This window comes from Epithele typhae, assembly GCF_022376455.1.
Source record: "Epithele typhae strain CBS 203.58 chromosome Unknown BXZ73scaffold_5, whole genome shotgun sequence".
NCBI lineage: Eukaryota > Fungi > Basidiomycota > Agaricomycetes > Polyporales > Epitheliaceae > Epithele > Epithele typhae.
The window spans coordinates 635,544-656,383 of record NW_025954196.1 but is presented as its reverse complement, the minus strand read 5'-3'; the positions used below and the strand labels follow the sequence as shown (position 1 = coordinate 656,383).

General features: G+C 56.9%; 7 protein-coding genes across 7 annotated transcripts; 2 read left to right on the top strand and 5 right to left on the bottom strand.

Moving 5' to 3' along the window:
• Positions 1 to 3,466: 3,466 nt before the first annotated feature.
• BXZ73DRAFT_74616 (uncharacterized protein) lies at positions 3,467 to 4,925 on the bottom strand (the record flags this gene model as incomplete). Its single annotated transcript, XM_048022058.1, has 7 exons — positions 3,467 to 3,481; positions 3,517 to 3,617; positions 3,671 to 3,818; positions 3,901 to 3,980; positions 4,249 to 4,457; positions 4,600 to 4,670; positions 4,728 to 4,925. The coding sequence occupies 7 exons, from the start codon at positions 4,923 to 4,925 to the stop codon at positions 3,467 to 3,469; spliced, it is 822 nt and encodes a 273-aa protein (XP_047881598.1).
• Positions 4,926 to 5,971: 1,046 nt separating this feature from the next.
• On the bottom strand, positions 5,972 to 6,883 carry BXZ73DRAFT_74615 (uncharacterized protein; the record flags this gene model as incomplete). The annotated part of the gene is made up of 4 exons (XM_048022057.1): positions 5,972 to 6,158; positions 6,225 to 6,346; positions 6,398 to 6,579; positions 6,691 to 6,883. The coding sequence occupies 4 exons, from the start codon at positions 6,881 to 6,883 to the stop codon at positions 5,972 to 5,974; spliced, it is 684 nt and encodes a 227-aa protein (XP_047881597.1).
• Positions 6,884 to 7,493: 610 nt separating this feature from the next.
• Positions 7,494 to 8,857, bottom strand: BXZ73DRAFT_74614 (uncharacterized protein; the record flags this gene model as incomplete). Its single annotated transcript, XM_048022056.1, has 6 exons — positions 7,494 to 7,761; positions 7,846 to 7,946; positions 8,004 to 8,154; positions 8,216 to 8,373; positions 8,414 to 8,586; positions 8,677 to 8,857. 6 exons carry the CDS (start codon positions 8,855 to 8,857, stop codon positions 7,494 to 7,496), a joined length of 1,032 nt encoding a protein of 343 aa, XP_047881596.1.
• Positions 8,858 to 9,485: 628 nt separating this feature from the next.
• On the top strand, positions 9,486 to 10,351 carry BXZ73DRAFT_40840 (uncharacterized protein; the record flags this gene model as incomplete). Its single annotated transcript, XM_048018654.1, has 3 exons — positions 9,486 to 9,636; positions 9,724 to 9,945; positions 10,035 to 10,351. 3 exons carry the CDS (start codon positions 9,486 to 9,488, stop codon positions 10,349 to 10,351), a joined length of 690 nt encoding a protein of 229 aa, XP_047881595.1.
• Positions 10,352 to 10,568: 217 nt separating this feature from the next.
• Positions 10,569 to 14,409, bottom strand: BXZ73DRAFT_87952 (tRNA synthetases class I-domain-containing protein; the record flags this gene model as incomplete). The annotated part of the gene is made up of 13 exons (XM_048024779.1): positions 10,569 to 11,279; positions 11,330 to 11,551; positions 11,605 to 12,037; positions 12,089 to 12,172; positions 12,231 to 12,422; positions 12,477 to 12,643; positions 12,697 to 12,922; positions 12,975 to 13,076; positions 13,121 to 13,213; positions 13,255 to 13,337; positions 13,395 to 14,102; positions 14,154 to 14,335; positions 14,388 to 14,409. The coding sequence occupies 13 exons, from the start codon at positions 14,407 to 14,409 to the stop codon at positions 10,569 to 10,571; spliced, it is 3,225 nt and encodes a 1,074-aa protein (XP_047881594.1).
• Positions 14,410 to 14,852: 443 nt separating this feature from the next.
• On the bottom strand, positions 14,853 to 15,527 carry BXZ73DRAFT_97749 (ribosomal protein L12; the record flags this gene model as incomplete). Its single annotated transcript, XM_048027477.1, has 4 exons — positions 14,853 to 15,091; positions 15,150 to 15,297; positions 15,359 to 15,454; positions 15,513 to 15,527. 4 exons carry the CDS (start codon positions 15,525 to 15,527, stop codon positions 14,853 to 14,855), a joined length of 498 nt encoding a protein of 165 aa, XP_047881593.1.
• A 333-nt stretch (positions 15,528 to 15,860) lies between these two features.
• Positions 15,861 to 17,063, top strand: BXZ73DRAFT_97748 (cyclin-domain-containing protein; the record flags this gene model as incomplete). The annotated part of the gene is made up of 5 exons (XM_048027476.1): positions 15,861 to 15,936; positions 15,986 to 16,037; positions 16,089 to 16,179; positions 16,234 to 16,473; positions 16,575 to 17,063. 5 exons carry the CDS (start codon positions 15,861 to 15,863, stop codon positions 17,061 to 17,063), a joined length of 948 nt encoding a protein of 315 aa, XP_047881592.1.
• Between the last annotated feature and the right edge of the window lie 3,777 nt (positions 17,064 to 20,840).

The following is a 20,840-nucleotide window of genomic DNA, read 5'->3' as shown; positions in this document are numbered from 1 at the left end:
ACGCAGCCGATCGTCCACGCATACCGCTCGGTCGTCACGATGGTGCGGTGACGTCGTGCATGAGCGTCGACCGAAGCATCCCCGACGCCTCGTTTGGACACTACTCACAAGGTCTATGTGACATGATTCACATTGTTGGGTCCAGGATTCAGATATACACCGCCAGTATTAGGTGAGAACTATTCGCAACGAAAAGAATCCAGATTGTTTTCGTCCATCCACAGGTCAATGCATCAGGAAAAAATACCATGTCACGGGAGTGCACCCGAGGCTCGAGAGCAGTTCGAGCGCGGCGTGACAAGTCCCCCTCTCTCGAGACACGAGAGCTTGGCAGGGCGCCTCGCGGACGCTCGGGAGACCCAGCTGCCTGCTCGGCGAGCACTCCCGAGCTGCTTCGAGTATTGCCTCGAGAGTGCTCGAGAGGCTCCGTGAGCATCAGGAGCACCGCCGATCTTGCTTGTTATTCTGGATACCCATAATTCTCCACCGCGACGTGAATTAAGAACGAGATATATTGTTCATACTAGTACAGCTATCGGTTCTGGTATCGACAAATAATCACTCAGGCCGCTACATAATTGCACATGTGCAGTCCACACTAGCAATGAGTGCGCCAGCGACAACCCCAAACACGCCCGCTACACCGTGTTGCGCACACCGACAGCGTGGCGTCGTCGGTCGGCACAATTGCTGCGGGGAATGTGGCGCGCGCGACGGACAGCTGTGTCGTCGTCGACGGCGAATGCACCGACCCAGCGTGTGCGCCGGGGACCCGCACGCGGCGAGCTTGCAGTCCTTGCCGATGACGAGTGTTTGCTGCACGTCCATGGGCAATGAAAAGACATGGTCACCTTGTTCACAGGGAGCATCGCAGTGGTGGAGTAGACGCATATGGAGGCGTCTTCGACGATATTCACTGTGCGTGCGCGTGTGAGCGGGGTGTGGAAGGCGGGAAGAGAACGAGATGGGGCAGAGGCGGAAAGGGCAGACGAAGAGAGAGACGCACAGTGGTACGTGGCCCCGGCTGATGTCGAAAGTGCTGTTCACGGATGCGTTGAGGCCGATGGCCAACTCCCAGCCGAGTGGACGCCGAGCTTGCTCGCGGTGAGCGCGACGTTGGGGTGCACGGCGCACGCTCGCGCCTGCAATGACACCAAGAGGATGTCAGTATTTGCAAATAATATGTTGTGGATGTGAGCTCATGTGTGCGAGGGAGCGTGCACTCCCCTGAAAGGGTACTCACGCGACAGCAGTTGCCCAACACGGCACGCGTGGCAGAGGGTATGAGGAGACGACTCATGCGTGATGGGCGGTGGGCGGCAGCAGAAGGGAGCAAGTGGTGGGGCGCTGTGTCGACCAGTTTCATGGCTCTGTAGCCTACATGCAGTCGTCAGTAGGGTCAAGTCCTGAACAAACTGGTTGTGGTCGCAGTCACGTACTGTCATCCTGCCACGCACTCGTCCGACAAAAGCTCGGGCTGGAAATGTCGGGTGCAACTGCCGAACCAAGTTGCGATGGCGTGAGCGGCGCACACACCCAGAAGGCCGAGCGCGAGCGTAAATGTTGCCATGCAAGGAGTTACGCAGCCGACAGTGTGCGCAGGAGGTTGTCGATATTGAGGCTTGGTCAGCACGGTGCATGTTGCGGATGCGACTTGGAGCGCGTCTGAGGAAACTTTGAGCTGGTGGAAGCAGTCAAGCTAGTACGTCCGAGGTCCATCTGAGATGCGGGCACGGGGGAGTGAGCAAACGAGGAGCGAAATGATGGAATAGGTCTGTGCTGGCAAAGAGCGCGCTGGCCAGGCCTGGTCAGTGCGTGGGAATCAGCTTCCATAGCTGCTTGGCGGTCGCTCCTCTCGTACATCTATGATCTAATACCCGCCCAACGAGACTCGGGCCCTGTCGTGTACAACACCAGGTGCGCCATCTCGACCTCCCTCCTCTGCCTCCTCTTTTTCGGCCCCGTATACTGATTATTTATTCCCGTCTTGTCGAACACCTCCTGCGCGCCCACGAAGACCAGTGGCCGAGAAGTCGCGCGAAACGATCACTTCGCCTGTCCCGCGCCGGAACACAAACAAGAAGCGGACAAGAGTCTGGCCAAGCGCGTCCGCGTGCGCGCATTGGAACTCGAGGCGGACGGCGCCTGCGTTGTCCGCCACCTCGCACGCGCAAACATGTGCACGAACCTGGACGCATCCTTGCCGTTCTCCCCGTCCTCAGGCTCGCGCAGCCGGCGGAGGGGTGCCAGCGGCCCTGAGGCTCTGCAAGCGCATTTAGCGATGGGTGGGATTGGAGAGGAGACTAGAGTGCATGGAGACAAGGTGACGTACATACCATGCATTTTTACACTCGCATACACCTCCTTGAGCTGCTTCTCACCTGCGCAGCCCCACGTCGAGGACAGGCAGTGGGCATAGGCAGTCAGGACGTCCTGGAGTGTGGCTTTGACCAGCGCGTTGTTGCTGGACCGGAGCATCCATGACGCTCTGGCCCGGCCTTCACGCGGACGCCAGCCTCACGCAGGTGTGTTTCTTCCCCTCTCCCCCGCCCCACAGGGCTATGGAATGTGTCTGCAACGACAGTGTGGAGGCTGCGGGATTGAGATCTGTGACATGCGCACGACATTGCTGTCTGCGACGAAGAGCTGGGTGACGCAGGGCTCTGCAAAGTGCGTTTCAAGCAGTGCGACGGTTTGGCGGTGCGCCTCGGCCTGCACACCTCTGCACCTTCGCGCTGTGTCAAGCGGCTCGCAACGGTGCACCAGATATACATACAATGTACCGAGTACTTATGCATCTTCTGTCAATGTTATATTAGTGGTGCAACAAATGGGTGCGCACTGTAGACCTTTTTTTCCCGAACTCCCGGGGTATCCCGTGCGCCGTGGGCATCTCGATAGTCCTCTCGTGAGGTCACCCACGCACGCGAGAGCTCGGTTGGAGCTGGTCGTGGCTCTCAAGGCGTCGTGAGCAACCACTGCGACTCGGGAGAGCTCGCGAGCTCACTGTGGTGCTCGTTGCCGCTCGGACGACCTCGGTATCATCGGTCATTAAACGAGAGCGCTCGAGTGCTCTCCCGGCCATCACTGGCAACAAGCGTGTGATCCCGAGTCCGGGCCGGGGCTCTCGCGTAACGCACTTTTTCCTGATGTGTCCCAAAACCAGTAGCGTAACACGTTCGAAACACTCCTTGCATAGAGTCGAATGGTCCCACAAACATACACATGCAACCTATTACGTCGACGTCAGTGCTGCTAGTTCCATCAGCTGCGATCATGAGGAAACGCACCTGCCATTCAGCAGCCCAATAGCGATAAGAACACGGATGCCGCGGCTGTGGGAAGTTCACCCCTCTGCATGGCATCCATCCACGTAGGAAGGCGCCGTCGGATGGTCTCTTGTCCAAGCCATCCCCTGAGGAGCCGTACCTCAGCTTCAAGGACTTCCGGATATCTTTTAATGCTGTCAGTATTTGTTATCCTGCAAGCGAATAATGCAGCACGCTCGAGACGTACAGTGAGCTGAAGGATGAGAAGACTTCCTCGAGAATATTTTCGGCGGATAATTTGGCTGAGATGTCTCTGATGGCGGCCGTTTTCAGATCCGGGATGTCGTACTGGGCGATATTCAAGACATGTTGCATGTCCAAGCGAAGACTGCGAGACGCACCCTGTGCGCCAGGCGATACATAGACTTTGGGGAGCACAAAGGTGCATCGTATGCTTTGCTCGTCGCTGGTGGAATCTTCTGTTGAGACATCAGGCAAAAACACCTTGTCTCCAGAGTGCAACGGAGTCTCGAGAGTAGCCGGAGCAGCCTGAGACAAGTACCCTTTTATGGAGCATCTCAGAGCTCGGCGGGCGGCTCGCGCGTGCTCTGGAGTCTTGGCGCCAGCTCACCGAGTGCTCTGGAGTAGCTCCGAGCACCCTCTCCAGAGTACTCTGGAGCAGTCGCGAGTACGTTTGCACCAGTGCAAATCCTGGGGTCTGGTCATCCATATCGCACATTCATTGGACAGGCATAAAATATATTGATTTGACGGGCAAAACAGCGTGTACTACTGGTCGCCTACAACACTCCCGAGGTGACGAAACACCCTCCTACCCAGCTCCATTGCGCCCAGCGATCTCCGCACCCCCAGCCCACGACACCTCTCCCTGGCCCTGACAGCTACGACCCGCACGACGTTCAAGCGTAGCGCGGCTCCATGCACCGCATCGCCCGCACCCAAACAGAATCCCGCTCACCGGCAACGCGTTCCTCGCGCCCCAAGCTCCATCTCCACGTCGCGCCTGAGCACCCGATGGCCGTGGACCCGCACCTGCAGGCCATCTGTGACTGCTTCGGGCCCGGCGGTGCGCACGCGTTGTTGCGCGCGTAGTCGCGCTCCCCGGGCTTGTGCTCATGTTGGGTATGGCCTCCAACGCCGTATGGATATGACCATGATGATGAGAGACTGGGCGCACATCTTCACTGTTGCGGGCCTAACCAGGCGTAACGCGCAACGGTAGCTCACGGGAGGAGCGAGCAAGGCTACGAGTTCTCATCTATCAAAGACTGTCAGCGGGGGAGAGGGAGACGAGCGGGAGGAGACGTACCTTATGAGCGCCGTGATGTTGTCGTATGCGGACGCAAGCAGACACAGACTGGGACGGAGGGGATCGCGGGACTTGCCCATGAATATACAGGCGCAATACAAGAGCAAACAAGTAGAAATTGTACTTACGTACGAAAGGAACGCAGCTGCGTATCGTCGTCGAACAGGGAGGATGGTGTCGGGCGAGTGTGTAGTGCCACCCGCATGGACTTGGGCTGGGGCTTCAAGCAAATTGCGCGTCAGACGACAATGCGGGCTGGGAACGCGGCAGCAGAGCATCAGAAGGGGGAAAAGCTCACCGTGTCGGCCGCCGCAGCGCCAAAGCATGCACGTCGTGCCATGCATTTGTGTCGTCCCCCGAGTGGCGTGCGAGACGCTTTCAGTCTCCGTGATCGAATAGTGTGTGCGGAGCGCTATGGAAGTGGTGAGAATCGGGGTGAAGACAAAGCTCGAGAGTCGAAAGGAAATGGATTTTAAAGACAGGAACATCGAAGGGGGTGAATAGAAATGGCGGAGAGGTCGTGAATGAGAAGGTCGTGGGAGAGGCTGCCGAGAAAAGCGTGGCCGAGGGCGATAGCGACTGGGAAGTCAAGACAGCAGGGGCGCCGAGAGGAGTAGCGAAGTGGGGGAAAACAAGAAAAGACGCGTGCGCTGGCAACGCCGACGGCGCACACGCGGCCGGCGCTTGCCGTGGGAATCACCTTCTGTACACAGACCTCGTTGCCTGGCACCTTGCTGTCTACTTCGCCACGCTCAACGTGTCCGTCTCGCCGCGCCTGTCTCACTGCGCTCCACGCGCCCACCTCGCCACACTCGACGTGTCTACCTCGCCGCGCTCAACGCGTCTGTCTTGTCGTTCTTTGTGCGTCTACTTCGCTGCGCTCGACGCCGTCTCATTGTGCTCAACACGTCCATCTCACCGCGACCGACATGTTCACTTCGCCACACTCAACGCATCTACCTCGCACGCGTCCACTTTCCCGCGCCCGAGGTGCTTATTTAAACTTTACACACCCAGTATTTACTATGTAATAGTGCAATACTTGATGCAACTGCGGTTTCTCAGTCGAGCACATTTGGTCTCAAATAGCGCTGTGAACCGGAAAGGTAGCATCTCACAGCCGAAGCATCCTATTATGTCACCAAACTATACTACTACGTGCTCGCGTCCGTCAAAGGTCCCGATGCGAAACACCCCAACACCCGAGCACCCAGGTCCCGGTCCCCGGAAGCTCCTGACCCCTGGCCAACACTCTCGAAACATCCTGAGTGTCCAGCCAAAGTTTTGAGATCCACCGTGCACCCTGTGAAACACTCGAGGCCAACTGAGCGGTCTGCAAGACTCTCAAGAACGCCGGAGTCTCCCGCGCCGCTCAGGTGTCCTCGAGGCCATCGGTGGTTGCTCCAGAGTGCTCTGGAGATCTCCCACGCGTCGCTCGGGGCACGCGAGTCTCCGCGAGTTCGGGCCGGCGCTCCCGTGCAAATGGTTTTTTCCTGATGGACTTCAGCGATCTGAAGTTAAGCTCGCCGTAGTACGCCCAGAAGATGAAGGCTTTCAGTCTGTATTTGGCCATCAAAGTTGTTGAAAGGACTCAGCGGAGGTATAACATCGAAAGATCGACTCACGTCTGACACGCAACGTCATCCACGTAAATCACCCTGCCCGGCCTCTTAGTCACCTTCGCAACGTCGCTTTTGGGATTGAGTTGAGAGGGTTCTCCGTCCTTGTCACCATCCGGAGTCTCGTCCTGATCCATGCTCAGTAATTATCCATTACCCGGTTGATGACACGGGCGTACACTCTTATGCGCCTCAGTGGACGTTTCAGAGACCTTTACGCCCACGCGGGCGAGAATGGCATCGTGCGTGAACACGCCCCAATCAATAGCTTCGTCCAGATTCTCGTCTTCCTCGTCGTCTTCATCTTCGAGGTCGCTGTCAGACTCATAGTCGTACGCCTCCAAGCCTCCGAAGCGCGCAACTGGATAAGGAGCGTCCATATCGACAATGCGACTCTCTACAAATCCTTGCGAGAGCACTGTTCGTAATGAGTGTACTGACAAGGTTCGTGGTTTGGCATGTAAACACGCACCATACTTGAAGTGATCGGTGGCTTTGTGCATCATCGTAGTGTTCGCAAAAAGGGCGCACGGCTTGTCGACGATTCCGGTGTTTGCGCGTCGAGAGAACGCCCAGATCTTGAGGTCCTCGAACGGTTTGCCAGAGATACTCGCGATCATAATCGCACGCTGGATCTGCTCCTTTTTCTCGGACGTCATCGACATGGTTTGCACGGTTGTCCTCAGCCTGCGAGTACTTTTCTGTTGAGTGTCGCCCTTTGGGTCTTTCTTAGAGCCGCTGGGGCGGGAGTGAGAGTCAGACGACATGTCAAACGAGGGGAGAAGATTGCGGTGCCAGAGGAGGCTGGGTGGGGGCGCAATCCGACGTCAGTGATATACTCGACTGAAGCTGAAGACTCGTGGGTACCTTACGACTGTGCTGCGGCATACCAGTTAGGCGGACCATCCTGCGGAGCGGAAGACACCCATTCGCAGAGACATCGGCCGGCTGGTGAAAGAGGCTCCGAGCGGGAACAGCTTCGGCCGGCCGGTGACACGTCAAGTATGGTCGCCCGTCGCCTACCGCAGCACCTTCCAATAGTGTACGTACCTCGCATAACGGAGCGACAGCCTCAGCCCGTACTAGGGATGCACGTCGCCTGCAGGTAACTGCTTGAATGCGAACCATGTGCAAGTCATGGTTGAGGCCAAGATTCACAGCGCCTATGCTCCACCCGCTTGCGCCTAGTAACTTCCCCTGAGACGTCATAAAGACATGGGATTCTCTTACGCGGCTTGTCTTTCGAAACTGCGCTCGTTATTCTGCATCTCTACCCTACCTATGCCTATTAAGCGACTTTGCAAGTTGCCCACTCCCGGTGCCATTACTTAAACTCGAGGTCACCGGGGTCGCGGAAGAACTTCGCTGTTTCGACACCACCGCGGCCATCTTCGTGATCAACATAGACATTGCTTTCGGAGCTTCTGACGGCAACCTCCCTTCGGCCATGTATCCCATCCAAATGGGGAGCTCTTTCATAATTTGAGCGCGATCTAGATTCGCGAAGAGATAGTCGACCTCGAGCTGAAGGATCTCGGGAAAACTGCAGAACGATTCAGGATTTAGTGACTTCGCACTGGTACTGCGCCTCTGGACCAGTACACGGTCCAAGTGGATGGAACCGCACCTGGACGTGAACGACGAGAACAGCTCCTGAAAGATGTTATTAGGCGTCAACTTGGAATTGATGTCGGCCGCTGCTTGCTGTTTTACGACCTGGACTCCGTACTGCAACGAAGAATGTGCCTTCAACATGGTGAACTGTAGGCCTAAGTTGATACCTACTTTGTCCGCCAGCCGGTACATCGACTTCGGGGAGCATTGGGGCGCTTTGAACGGTCCGACATGACCGGCCTCCTCCTCAGTGACTGGGTCCGACCGCAGAGGTGCGAACGAGAGGATCCCGAAGTACGTGTAGAAAATGAAGGCTCGCCACCTACAAAGAACAAGAACCTGTAAGGTGTGTGCTGGGTGAAAATGAGACAAAGCACTCTCACGTCCGATGAGCGATGTCCTTCAGAAAGATAACGCGCCCAGTCCTGCCTGGAACCGCGTGTGGCGTGAACGTCATACTCGTGTTTTCGGCGACAACGGCTTCGGCAGTGTTCTCCGCCTGTACGTCTTCTTTCTGGGGGGGCTTCTGAACGAATGCGCCCTAAGCAAAACCGTCACAAGGGCGTTTGGATTCCACTTACGACTTCCGTGCCGGACACGTCTGGAACGTGTTGTACTTTGCAAGTGGCAGGTTCACCCTCGGTCATGTCTTCGACGTCTTCAAGGTCACTATCCTCTGCGTAGACATACTCAGTGGTAGTCGACTCCCAACGACCGTCAGGGAAGCCGGCCACCATATCCGCGACGGCACTTTCTGCCCACCCCTGTGTGGCAAGCACTGATGGATTATGAGCCGTTATTTCCTACCATGACGTCGATGTCTGCCGCAGCACCGCAGACTCACCTGCATCGAAATGGGGCGCAACCTTGCGAATGCATGTGCTATTCCCGAAGAGCCCACGCGGAGCATGCGCCCTGCCACCCTTGGGCATGCGCTGCGAGAAGGCGAAGAACTTGACGTCCTCGAAGCCTCCCTCATCGATGCTGATGTTCAGCGCGTACTGCGAGACTTGGCTCCTGCTCATCGATTCGAGGGCCGTGAGCGCTTAGTAGCATTGACGAAGTGAGTGTACCACGCTTTCAACAAGACGCAGAGAGCTCACGGAGCTTGCCGGCTGAATGAGTATCTCGACGGGACCCGCGTCCCTCGGAGGGAAGGGGGTTGTCGTCTGAGAGCGAGTCCTCGGATGTCGAAGAGTCCGGCATGCTGCACGCAGGAGTGTTGGGTTGGAGTAAGAGAGGAGGCGAGGAGACGCACCGAGATATTTATATGGCGATAGTTGCTTTATTGTCTACTTCCTGTTTCCCGCATGTTCTGGCACGTTCCTGCGGGCACCTGTATGCGTCCTTCGTCGAACGGAGCAGAGGGCGGACAGATTCACCTCTCAACGCAAAGAAACCATTCACAAACATACGCACCTGTTTCAGCATGCAACCTATGACGTTGATGTCAATGCTGCTATATGTACATTCAGTAAGTACTCTCGACGGTGAAGGCAGCCTCGATTCTAACACTCGCAAACAACGCGCTCCTTCAAGCGCCAATACTCGTTACTGGAACGCCGGTATAACGCTGCCTGAGCTTCACTTCTCTCTAGCTCTGGTCCCGTGCCTCGTGCACACCTTCTCCCTAATCGCTTAGTCGCTTTCAACATGTCCGGAAAGTCTGGTGCGTACGGCGCGCGAGCCGGGGACACCGACTTCCGCAAGAAATGGGACAAGGAGGAGTACGCCGACAAGGCGCGGAAACACGACCAGGAAGAGAAAGAGCGGATGCAGGAGAACGAAGAGCGGTTGAAGCAGGGTACGTCGCGAGCTTTCTGTGAGCTATGCCCGGCTAACTCGTTGCTCCTTCGTCCATCATTCTCGGTCTGTCTCGCACGCGTCCCAGGAAAGAAGCCGAGACGAGGTCGCAAAGATGACCTGCCAAAACCCACGGAACTCATGAAGCAGCGCGAGGGCCCTCTCGAACTCGAAAAGAACCTTGGGAAGACGATGGTCGTTCAGAACGCAGGCAACCGCGGCCCTGGAGTGCCCGGCTTCTACTGCGAGACGTGTAACCGGACGTACAAGGACAGCGCAGGGTACCTCGACCATATCAACGGACGCGCACGTACGTGTATTCTTAATTCCTCTTTTTTCCGAGCACCGCCCTTGTTGCCTCCGCACCACGGCTTACTGATGTCGTTGTTCAACTCACAGACCTTCGCGCACTGGGTCAGACGACGAAGATCGCGCGTTCAACCGTCGAGCAAGTTCGCGCGCGGATAGCATACTTGCGCGAGAAGACGCGAGAGGCATCGGACGCGAAGTCATTCGACTTTGAGCAACGACTCGCCGAAGTGCGCGCGCGCGAAGCGGCACTGCGAGACGAGAAGAAGGCGGCGAAGAAGGCGCAGCGAGACCGCGCACGCGTCGAGCTCGCGAAAGAGGCGGGCGCTGGTACGGACGGAGCGGGAGGCGGCGGCGACATGATGGCGATGATGGGCTTTGCGGGCTTTGGGACGACGAAGAAGTGAGCGGCGCCGGGTTCTGGTGCGTTTCCGTGCACCGAAATATCCCACTCTCTCCGCATTCGCTCTCCCATTACACTGTACCCTGCGCTGTTCAGAGGATTGGATTTGGCTACATTGTATTCGTATTCTAGATGCACACACTACTGTATTACACTGCATGGTTTCTTCTGCTGTCTGTCATGAACAAGGCGCCGCACACCGACCCCACCGCCCACCGACTCTACCGCCACGCAAGCGACAGCGTGAACTTGACCTCCGCGATCTCCTGCTCCTCCTCCGCAAGTAACTTCCTCCCCTCCCCGCGCTCGCTCACGTCTCGGGGCACGCTCCGGACGCTGCGCTCGACGAGCTCCTGGTACTCAACCACGGCAGCCTTGATGTCGTCCCCGGCGCCGTCTTCGAACGCGTGGTAGACGTCAACGTCGTCCGTCGCCTGGAGCCCCGCGCGTTTGCGAAGTTTCTGGGCGCGGTTGATGTACTCGCGCGCGAGGTACTCGACCTGGAGCGCGGGGTACACAGTCACGTCGAGGCGGACGACGACCTCATTGTCCGTATGTGTGGCGTGCTGCACCGCGTCGGCGCTCGCGCCAGGCTGCTGCTCGGGGAGCTCAATGTACCGCTGGACGGCGAGGTCGCCGGCGACCAGCTCAATGCCGTCGACGGTGAGCTTGCCGGAGGAGACGTAAGAGCGGACGGCGTCGGAGGAGACGTTGGGGAGCGCGTTCTTGACGCGGCCGAGGTCTTTGCGGAGCTTGCGACCGAGCACGGCCCAGTCGGCGACGGCGCGGTACTTGACACCGGCGGCGGCCTCGTCGGAGGTGAAGACGACATCGCGGACGTTGAGCTCGGACTGGACGTAGCGCTGGAGCTCCTTGACGTCCTCGAGCCACTGCGGGTCGGCGTGGAAGACGAGGAGTTCTTGGAGGGGAGTCTGGCAGGCAATATAAGCCAGCGACGACGGAAATGCAGAAGGGGACAAACCTTTAACGAGAGGTTGTGACGTTCGCGAATATTCCGGGTGAGATCGATAACGCTCTGCATGCGCTTGACCTTCCGTTCGATGTCCTCGTTGAAATACTCCTCCTTGACCTTGGGGAACGGTAAGAAGTGGATAGAACGAACGTCGCCAGCCTTGGGGTCCTCCGGGATAAACGACCTCAATCCCTGGTAGATGTTCTCCGTCAAGAACGGCGTGTATGAGGACTGCGGAGACAAAGTCAGCTATAGTAATGCGGTGAGAGCATTCTTCGACGCACCATCGTCTGACACAGTGTCAGCAATGTTTCGAAAAGTGTGTTGAGAGCAACGACGGCGTCCTCTTCTCCGTCCTCTCCCTTTAACCGTCTTCGGTTGAAGCGAATGTACCAGTTGGTCAGCTCGTCAACGAGGTCGAGCAATCGAGGGATGATAGTGTACAGTCGATACGCTGCCATCTCTTCGTGCACGAGACGGATGAGGGACTGACAACGAGCGAGAATCCATCGATCCATCACGTTCTGCGAAAGAGGTGCATGCGTGTTGTACATGAAATCGCGACCAGAAGTTTTCTTCAGGAGTGCGGCTTGTCCAAGGAAGAAGCGGAAGGAGTTGAGCCATGGAAGAAGGACCCGAGAAACGACTTCGCGGACGCCAGCTTCACGGAAACGAAGGTTGTCACCGCGCACGATAGGAGAGTTGACAAGGAACATTCTAAGAGTTGCGGAGTTAGAGTAGCAAGGAGCAGGAGATGGGCCTTCTTACCTAGTGGCGTCAGCACCATACTGATTGATCACCTCGTTGGGATCAGGGTAGTTCTTCAAACTCTTACTCATCTTCTTGCCGTCCCTGACAAAATATATCCACCATAAGGAAGGGTCATCCAAGAATATGATATGAAACTCACTCAGCCAAGACGAGACCGGTGACGATGAGGTTCTTCCACGCGGCCTTGCCGAATAGGTGCGTGCCAAGGACGAGCAGAGTGTAGAACCAACCACGGGTTTGGTCAATACCTTCCGAGACGAAATCGGCAGGGAAGCTTTTCTCAAAGAGCTCCTTGTTCTCGAAAGGATAGTGGAGCTGCGCGTAGGGCATGCTACACAAGGACAGGTCGTGAGCGCCAGGGATCGAGTCCTGCACCATTTCATACCTTCCGGACTCAAACCAACAGTCGAAGACCTCCTCAATGCGCTTCAGTTCACCTTTTCCCTCCTTCGAAGGAATGGTGACGTGGTCGATCTTGTCCCGGTGGAGGTCGCTGATGCCCTTGACCCCCGAGAGTGTCTCAAGCTCTTCGACAGAGCCTACACAGACGATCTGATCAAGAATGGGTTAAAGAATCCACCAAGGAGGACGCGAAAGATATGCACCTCCTGCATGTCTTCGCTGGCCCATAAAGGGATCGGTGTGCCCCAATACCGGTTACGAGAGATATTCCAGTCGCGTGCATTGGCAATCCAATTACCGAAGCGACCGTCGCCGACGTTCTGCGGCACCCATCGCGTTTCCTTGTTGTTGGCCACAAGCTGGTCGACGATGGGTTGGACCCGAACGAACCACGCAGGAATGGCCCGGTAAATGAGAGGTGTCCCTGACCTAAACGCTTGAGTTAATCAGTGAGTCCGGAGTGTATACATCCAATACGTGCCTCCAGCAGAAGGGGTATGAGTGGTTGAGGGTAGACTGGACGATCAGACGGCCTTTCGCCTTCAAAACCTTCTGGATCTCCTTGTCTGCTGTCTGCAAAGTCCTGAATAAATGCGTGCAATTGATATACTCAAGGTCATGCGCCACACCTTAATGTACATGCCAACGAAGTCAGGGACCTCGGAGGTGAAGCGTCCAGCATCGTCGAGTGGGCAAGGCGGCATGTCCTCGGGCGCAGGACTCCGTGCGCGATGGCGACACGGTGATCATCATCACCGAACGCAGGGGCTTGGTGGACGATACCAGTGCCGTCCTCAGCGGTAACGTAGGTATCGTTGAGCACGCGGAATGCGCGGTCCTCGAACTGCGTCGGGACACGATTAAAGGTGATGGCATGCACAATAATCTGTAGAGCACACACCTGCTCCGTGAAGTACTCGAACACCGGAACGTATCTCCAGCCCTTCATGTCGGAACCCTTGTAAGTGGCGAGTTTCTTGAACTTCGCTTTCTTCGGGTCTTTGTAGAGGGTCTTGAGCAGGCCCTCGTGGATGATGAAATTTTGGTCGCGCTCATCGTCGTGGATCTTGACATATGTGAAATCTGGGTGAACGCAAAGGCCGAGGTTGGAGGGGAGTGTCCATGGGGTCGTCGTCCACGCGAGAAGAGAGGTCGTGCGATCATCGACGAGGGGGAAGGAGATGGTGACGGCGGGATCGCTCACGTCCTTGTATGATAGACCGGCCTCGAAATTTGACAGCGGCGTCGTGCATCCAGTGGAGTACGGCATGACTCGAAGGCCCCGGTAGACCTGACCCTTCTGGAACAGTTCCGAAAACGCCCACCAGACGCTCTCCATGAACGTCGTGTTCAAAGTCTTGTAGTCGTTGTCGAAATCAATCCATCGACCCATGCGCTCGACGGTGCGTCGCCACTCGGAAGAGTACCGCATGACGATGGCGCGGCATTCTGCGTTGTATTTGTCGATACCCATCTTCATCACGTCCTCCTTGCTCGAGATTCCGAGCTTTTTGTCGATTTCGTGCTCGACTGGAAGGCCGTGGGTATCCCATCCGAACCTACGGATAACATGGTGTCCACTTGCATGGGCATGACGAGTCACAATGTCCTGGTATCCAGAGTTGGACTTGGGTCACTAAGCGAGTGGGATGAGGCGCACCTTGATAGTACCAGCAAGCAAATGTCCGTAATGCGGAAGACCCGTCGCAAATGGAGGTCCATCATAAAAAGTGTAGTTGGGCTTCCCTTCAGACAGCTTCAAGCTTGTCTGGAATGCGTCGATCTCCCTCCAGTATTCGATGACCTTTTCTTCCTCCTTCGCAAAGTTGAAGGAGGCGGACACTGAACAAGGGGAACGTTAGATCGCGTGTTTTTCATGAGCTCGTGGGCTCACAGTTATGGGGAGGGAATGGCATGCTGTACGGAGGGCGGGGTGCCCCCGGGTGCAGGGATGTGAGTGGGAGTGAAGCAACCTGTGAGTCGGGCAGACGAGTCAAGCTGTCTCCTGGACAGTAGATAGACGCCCGCTGCTAATGGCGATCGGATTATCTCAGATGCTCGACTCAAATGCTCGGCCCGGAGAACTCCGCGGCACCGGAAGTGTGGCAGACTGTGGCTGGAGGCAGACTCCGGCGAAGGGACAAGGAGAATGCACGACAAGCGCGACGACACGACCCGCAACGAGAAAGACCCCAACACGCACATACATATGCGTGGCAACAGTGCATACGAGGCATATCATACTCGTACATACACAACACACGGCTCCGCATGCGCGCCTTCCTTCCGGACATACACAAGTCAGGCGAGACGGAGAGCCAAAGAGTGGAATAGAAAACATGCAGTACAGATACATTGTCTACTCATCTGGAACCTCAAGCTCCCCCTCGTTGATCTGGTCAATGACGTCGTGTGGGGGCTGGCCCTCCACGGTGCAGCCGACGCTCTGCGCAGTGCCGAGGATCTCCTTGACGCAACCCGCAAGGTCCTTGGCGAGCGATTTTGACTTCATCGTGCGCGCAATGTCGACGATCTCGTCGAAGGGAATGTTGCCGGAGTGCTTGATGTTCTTCTCCTTCTTGCGGTCGCGTGGGGGCTCTGAGGAATGCAAGCACATTTTAGAGGCCGAAAGTACACGAGAGCACAAACCACGCACCCTTAAGAGCCTTAATGACAAGGGAGGAGGCAGAGGGAACAACGTCGACCTTGGCTTGACGGTTTTGGATGGTAAGCTGGACGGTTACACGGAGACCCTTCCATGCACCAGTGGCCTTAGCGATATCTTCACCGACCTTCTTCGGCGACTGCATCGGAGAGCTTCTTAATCTCTCGCATCAAAACACCACAGAAATAAAGCGCACGTACGAGACCAAGAGGACCAATTTTGGGAGCGAGTGCTGAGGAGGCACCCACTTCACCACCCGTAGCCCGCAGGTAGATGATCTTGATTTCGTTGGGGTCCTGGAGCGCGCAAAAGGGTGAGATAAGGGGGGCGAGGAGCACAGGGATGCAGACGCACGAGCTTGGGGGCCATGTCGGAGGTCGGGGAGGTGAGAAGGTGGGGCGGCGGCGGCGGTGGGCAGGACGGTCTGGCGGGTGTGTGTGGCCGGTTCGCACGGGGAGAGAATAAGGTTCAGAGAGCGGCTGAAGAGCTGTATAGTCGGACGGGAAATGCCGGGATGGGCGGCCGGGAGCGGCGGGGCGCTGGATTGGGGGGAGCCCGCCGCGGCCGCTGGCCACAGACCGCGATAGGGTGGTAGGGTTGGCACACTCGCTCGCCGTCCCGCCCTCGCCGCGCCCCGACACCCTTGCAGCCGCTCCGCTCACAGACTCGGGCACCGGCGGACGCGCGGCCCGCAATGGGTGGATGGAATCGCCAGAGCGGGTCGAACTGCCGGCGGCCTTCGAAGATGTCAACGTCGACGTCCTCGTCCAGCTCATCGGTCCGTCCTGCTCTGCCTGACCCCGCGCCCGCTCACGCCCGCCATGCAGCCGATATGATGGAACGCCTGATGACGCACAACGACCAAATCCCACTCCTACCGTGCGTACCCGCCCACGCCGCGTCCGCCCCCCGCCCACACCGCCTTCACAGCGAATCTCTCACTCGCTTCCACTCTCGTGTCGCCCCCACGATCTCCGTCGTCGACTATCTCCGACGCATTGTCCGATTCACCAAAGCCGAGGTGCGCATCTGCCGCACCCTGCGCCCGAGGGCCCGAGCTCACCCCACCGTCCAGCGCGTATGTCTGCTCATCACACTGCACTACATCGATCAAATCTCTGTCCGAATGCCCGCCTTCGTCCTCTCTTCCCTCACCTGTCACCGCTTCGTCATTTCTGCCATATGTGTGTCCAGCAAGTGTCTCTGCGATGTTTTCTGCAGCAACACTGTCTACGCCAAGGTCGGCGGCATTTCCGTTGCAGAATTAAACGTGCTCGAGCGCGAGTTCCTGCGGATCACCGAATGGAAACTCACAGTGAGCACTGTTCTTCTTGCCCTTTCCTGCTTCCCCCCGGCTGCAGGGCACGCCTCGCCTTCGCGTTGCTACGTGTCTCAAGTGCCGTACCACGAGCGCAGCCGACGAACGTGTGCATTCGCCTCCTTGCACCGCGGCTATATGTTCAAGCCTACGCCGCGTCGACCGTCACGCTTACCCTCTCCGCCCAGTGCACACGCGACGTCCTGCAAGAATACTACGTCAACCTCGTCCGCACCTTCAGCCACGGCACCTACGTTATCGCCGACGCGCATTCCTCCAGCAGCGGCCTCTCGGACAGCGACGCGGACATGGACGACGAGCCCTCGCTGCCCGGCTCCCCGGTCCCGGCCTCAGTCCCGGCCTCGCACGCGCCCCACCCGCGCGGGGGCACCATCCTCGTCGACACCGCGACGCTCGTGCCCCCGGACGCGCCGCAGCAGGCGACGGCGGAGCAGAACCTCGCCTTCGCCGCGCTCCAGCGGCAGCAAGCGCACGCACAAGCGCATGCTCAGGCCCAGGCCCAGGTGCAAGCGGAGGCACTGCGTGGTCGCCCGGACACGGACACGGACGCAGACATGTCTGCGTAGCACGGCCGCCGACGGATCCGATGGGGCAAAGGCTACAGCGCCTCTTCGCGATCTGCTTATCGCGTGCGTTCGGCGCGGAGGAAGAGGACACGGGTGATTATATCACTTCATGCCGCCCCCTAACCAGCGTAGTTACGCAGCAGTGCGGAGATCGCGGACGTGCTTGTTCCAGCGTTGCTCAGGGGGCGGCGTTCCTGCCCCCCATGTCCAAGCGGTGGCCTCCGCAGCGGCGAGGGACGGGGTGCAGGACGGTCCAGGACACCTGGACCAGGACCCCCGACATCTCCCTCAGAGGCCGTTGGCGGTTTCCGGACATTTTCGCCGGTCTGGGGGTGCCTATGCCGTGGGGCGCTTAGGCCCAAACGGACATTTTCCGGAAGGCGGGGGGTCGATCCCGTGGTCGATGGTCCGGACAGCCGGTCAGGCAGGCTGAGGAGGCCGTTGGCACCTGTATATAGGACGTAGCGCCGGTACACCAGAAACCAGTTACCTTTGTGACTGATGCCTTGTGACTGATTTCGCCAGCACGCTGGCCAGGTAAGTAAAGGTTTATAGCCATTTGAAAGCGGTCCTTGTGGTTGTAGCTTGGCACACAAATCAGACCATTATGGCATCAATCAATGCCTGCACAGTGACTACGAGTTGTCGGGCGTCTCTTAACGTTCCCGCGCCGCGCTAGTCGCCGAATCGCCCGCGCGACTCGAGGTCTGTCCAAGGGTCTTGACGAAAGCGAGGTAGAGGAGGTTCGCGCGCAAAACCGCAATACACGAGAATGAGAGCGAGAGGGGAAAAATAGCGCGGGAATCGGGTGCCCCGGAAATGCGAAGATAGGACCGATGGGGCCGACGGATGGCTACAATGCGTGGCTGGGTGCGGCGGTGGGAGACAAAACAAAAAAGGGTTCTGGGTGAGCATAGTGGAGGGTAACTCAGAAAAACTCGACTCAAATATGGCGCAGCACGGAAAGTTATCAGTAAGACGGGACGAGCGCGAGAGGCCTGCTCAACTGACAGCAGCACGGAAAGGCTAGGCTCTGCCCGATGAGAGGGGCTTATGCCGCGCATACTCATCGGGTGACCGTCAGAGGCCGCGGACCCGGGCTGTAGCGTTGGGCGGAGACGCGTCGGGACGCGGGGAGAACGTCACGGTGCGCGCACGCCTCGGAGGGCACACCGTGCTGCGCGCGCGCACTTCCCGGAGGGCGCGCGGTGGCTGGACGAGCGTAGTGAGCTCGTAGCGTCCGCTCCTTGGGATGAACCGTCGTCGCGACGCATGGTCCGTGTTGATCAAACGGTAATATATATCAGCGGCATCGTCGGCACGCTCGTCTGGCCATTGGGTACGGGCTGGTGCCGGGGCACTCCCCGGGCGAATCAACTCTCGTTTTAAACCACTAATTATCAAAGCTATAGTCGACCACTCCTAATCTCTTCCAAGAGCTCTCTTCTCCATGGGCGGTGAAGATGATGACGGAGAGGCGACGGGCTCCGAGGTCATTGGCGCTTAGATCCTGTTGTGCTCTCGCTTGATTATCGACGTTGGACATGGTGTAGGGTGCTCATATGTGCACATTCACAGCTGTTGTAGCTACGTAATGTCTTTCTGGTGTCTCATGAACGAAAATTCGCTCTCCATAGGCCGTTTCCAGCTGCATCCGGACATTTTGACCCCATCGGCAGGCCGTTTCCGAAAATCCGGACAGAATCACGCTCAGGGCGCTGAGGCCATGCTCAATCCGGACACAAAAGGGCCGGCCGGAGGCCGTTTCTGACGGACACTGCAGGCGATTTTTGAAAAATTTGGCAACGGCCTCTGAGGGAGATGTCGGGGGTCCTCCTGGACCTCACATCAATCAGGTCCCCTTAGCCTGGGGCACGGGGGGGGATGGCCCGGGCTAAGGAGACCTGAATCCGTGCTCCCGCGCATGTTTGAATAATGTCCTCAATAAACCCGAGGCAGTTTCCCTGAAGGGAAGTATTCGAACGCCCTCCCTTCCAAGTCCCCCAGCCCATCACGTGTCCCCATCCTTCAGATCTCCCATCAGTCCGCGTTATCTCTCCTGCCCCCGCACGCGTTATCTCCCGCGCCCACGCCCACGTTATCTCCCGCGTCGGCGCCGCGCGCCTCCCTGCCCCGCCACCCGTGCTCGCTGTGCCCGACAGTGAGCTCGCTGTACCTGCACCCTGCCTCCCCCTCCTCTCCGTTTCCCTCCGTTCTTTTTGTAATCTACTTGTATTCACAATGCGCACCTAATGGTACACAATTCAATGGCCACACCTTCCTGGGTGTGCCTGCACTGAGCCCTCAAACCTCCCAAAATGCGTGCAATACAGGAACATATACAAGCACTCAAATGATCGGCTAAGTGCTGCATCAGATAGTTGTAGATGAGAGCTACTCTATCATAAAATCGCAGGTGGATAGCTAGAGGGGTGCAGGTATGATGTCATATGTTATTTCAGAATGACATACCCCACAGTGATATGGTATATGCATATATCGTCTTATGTACACCCCGAATCGTACCTAGAGGTCATTCAGAGCGCGTTGCAAAAAGAAGCAAGTGAATAAACGATGTCGTGGTGAGGATATGACATATGCACAGAAGGGGGAGTTGGCTCGAAAATGCGGCCTTCATATGTTTTTGTGTGGACCTCTGATCACTTCGCATCTTGTTGCATTACGTTTATATGTATATGGAGAGCTCAGATCGTCAGTTGTATGCTTATCGGTGAAGGATTGAATACAGGCCATGATATGTCATTATTCTATGACATAGAGTATAGCGAGATAGCATGCGCTCCGATTGTTATTATGAAAAGCGGAACAGAACGGGGTGTTCTTCTGCTCAACGATGCAGAAAGAATATTGAAGAATGGTCGAGAAGTGGTTGAGATATGTCAGATGGGTCTAGAACGGCAGGTTGCACAAAGGACGCCCTTGAACCACCTACACTACTTTGCACACTTCAAGCTCATCTGACATATCTCAACCACTTCTCGACCATTCTTCAATATTCTTTCTGCATCGTTGAGCAGAAGAACACCCCGTTCTGTTCCGCTTTTCATAATAACAATCGGAGCGCATGCTATCTCGCTATACTCTATGTCATAGAATAATGACATATCATGGCCTGTATTCAATCCTTCACCGATAAGCATACAACTGACGATCTGAGCTCTCCATATACATATAAACGTAATGCAACAAGATGCGAAGTGATCAGAGGTCCACACAAAAACATATGAAGGCCGCATTTTCGAGCCAACTCCCCCTTCTGTGCATATGTCATATCCTCACCACGACATCGTTTATTCACTTGCTTCTTTTTGCAACGCGCTCTGAATGACCTCTAGGTACGATTCGGGGTGTACATAAGACGATATATGCATATACCATATCACTGTGGGGTATGTCATTCTGAAATAACATATGACATCATACCTGCACCCCTCTAGCTATCCACCTGCGATTTTATGATAGAGTAGCTCTCATCTACAACTATCTGATGCAGCACTTAGCCGATCATTTGAGTGCTTGTATATGTTCCTGTATTGCACGCATTTTGGGAGGTTTGAGGGCTCAGTGCAGGCACACCCAGGAAGGTGTGGCCATTGAATTGTGTACCATTAGGTGCGCATTGTGAATACAAGTAGATTACAAAAAGAACGGAGGGAAACGGAGAGGAGGGGGAGGCAGGGTGCAGGTACAGCGAGCTCACTGTCGGGCACAGCGAGCACGGGTGGCGGGGCAGGGAGGCGCGCGGCGCCGACGCGG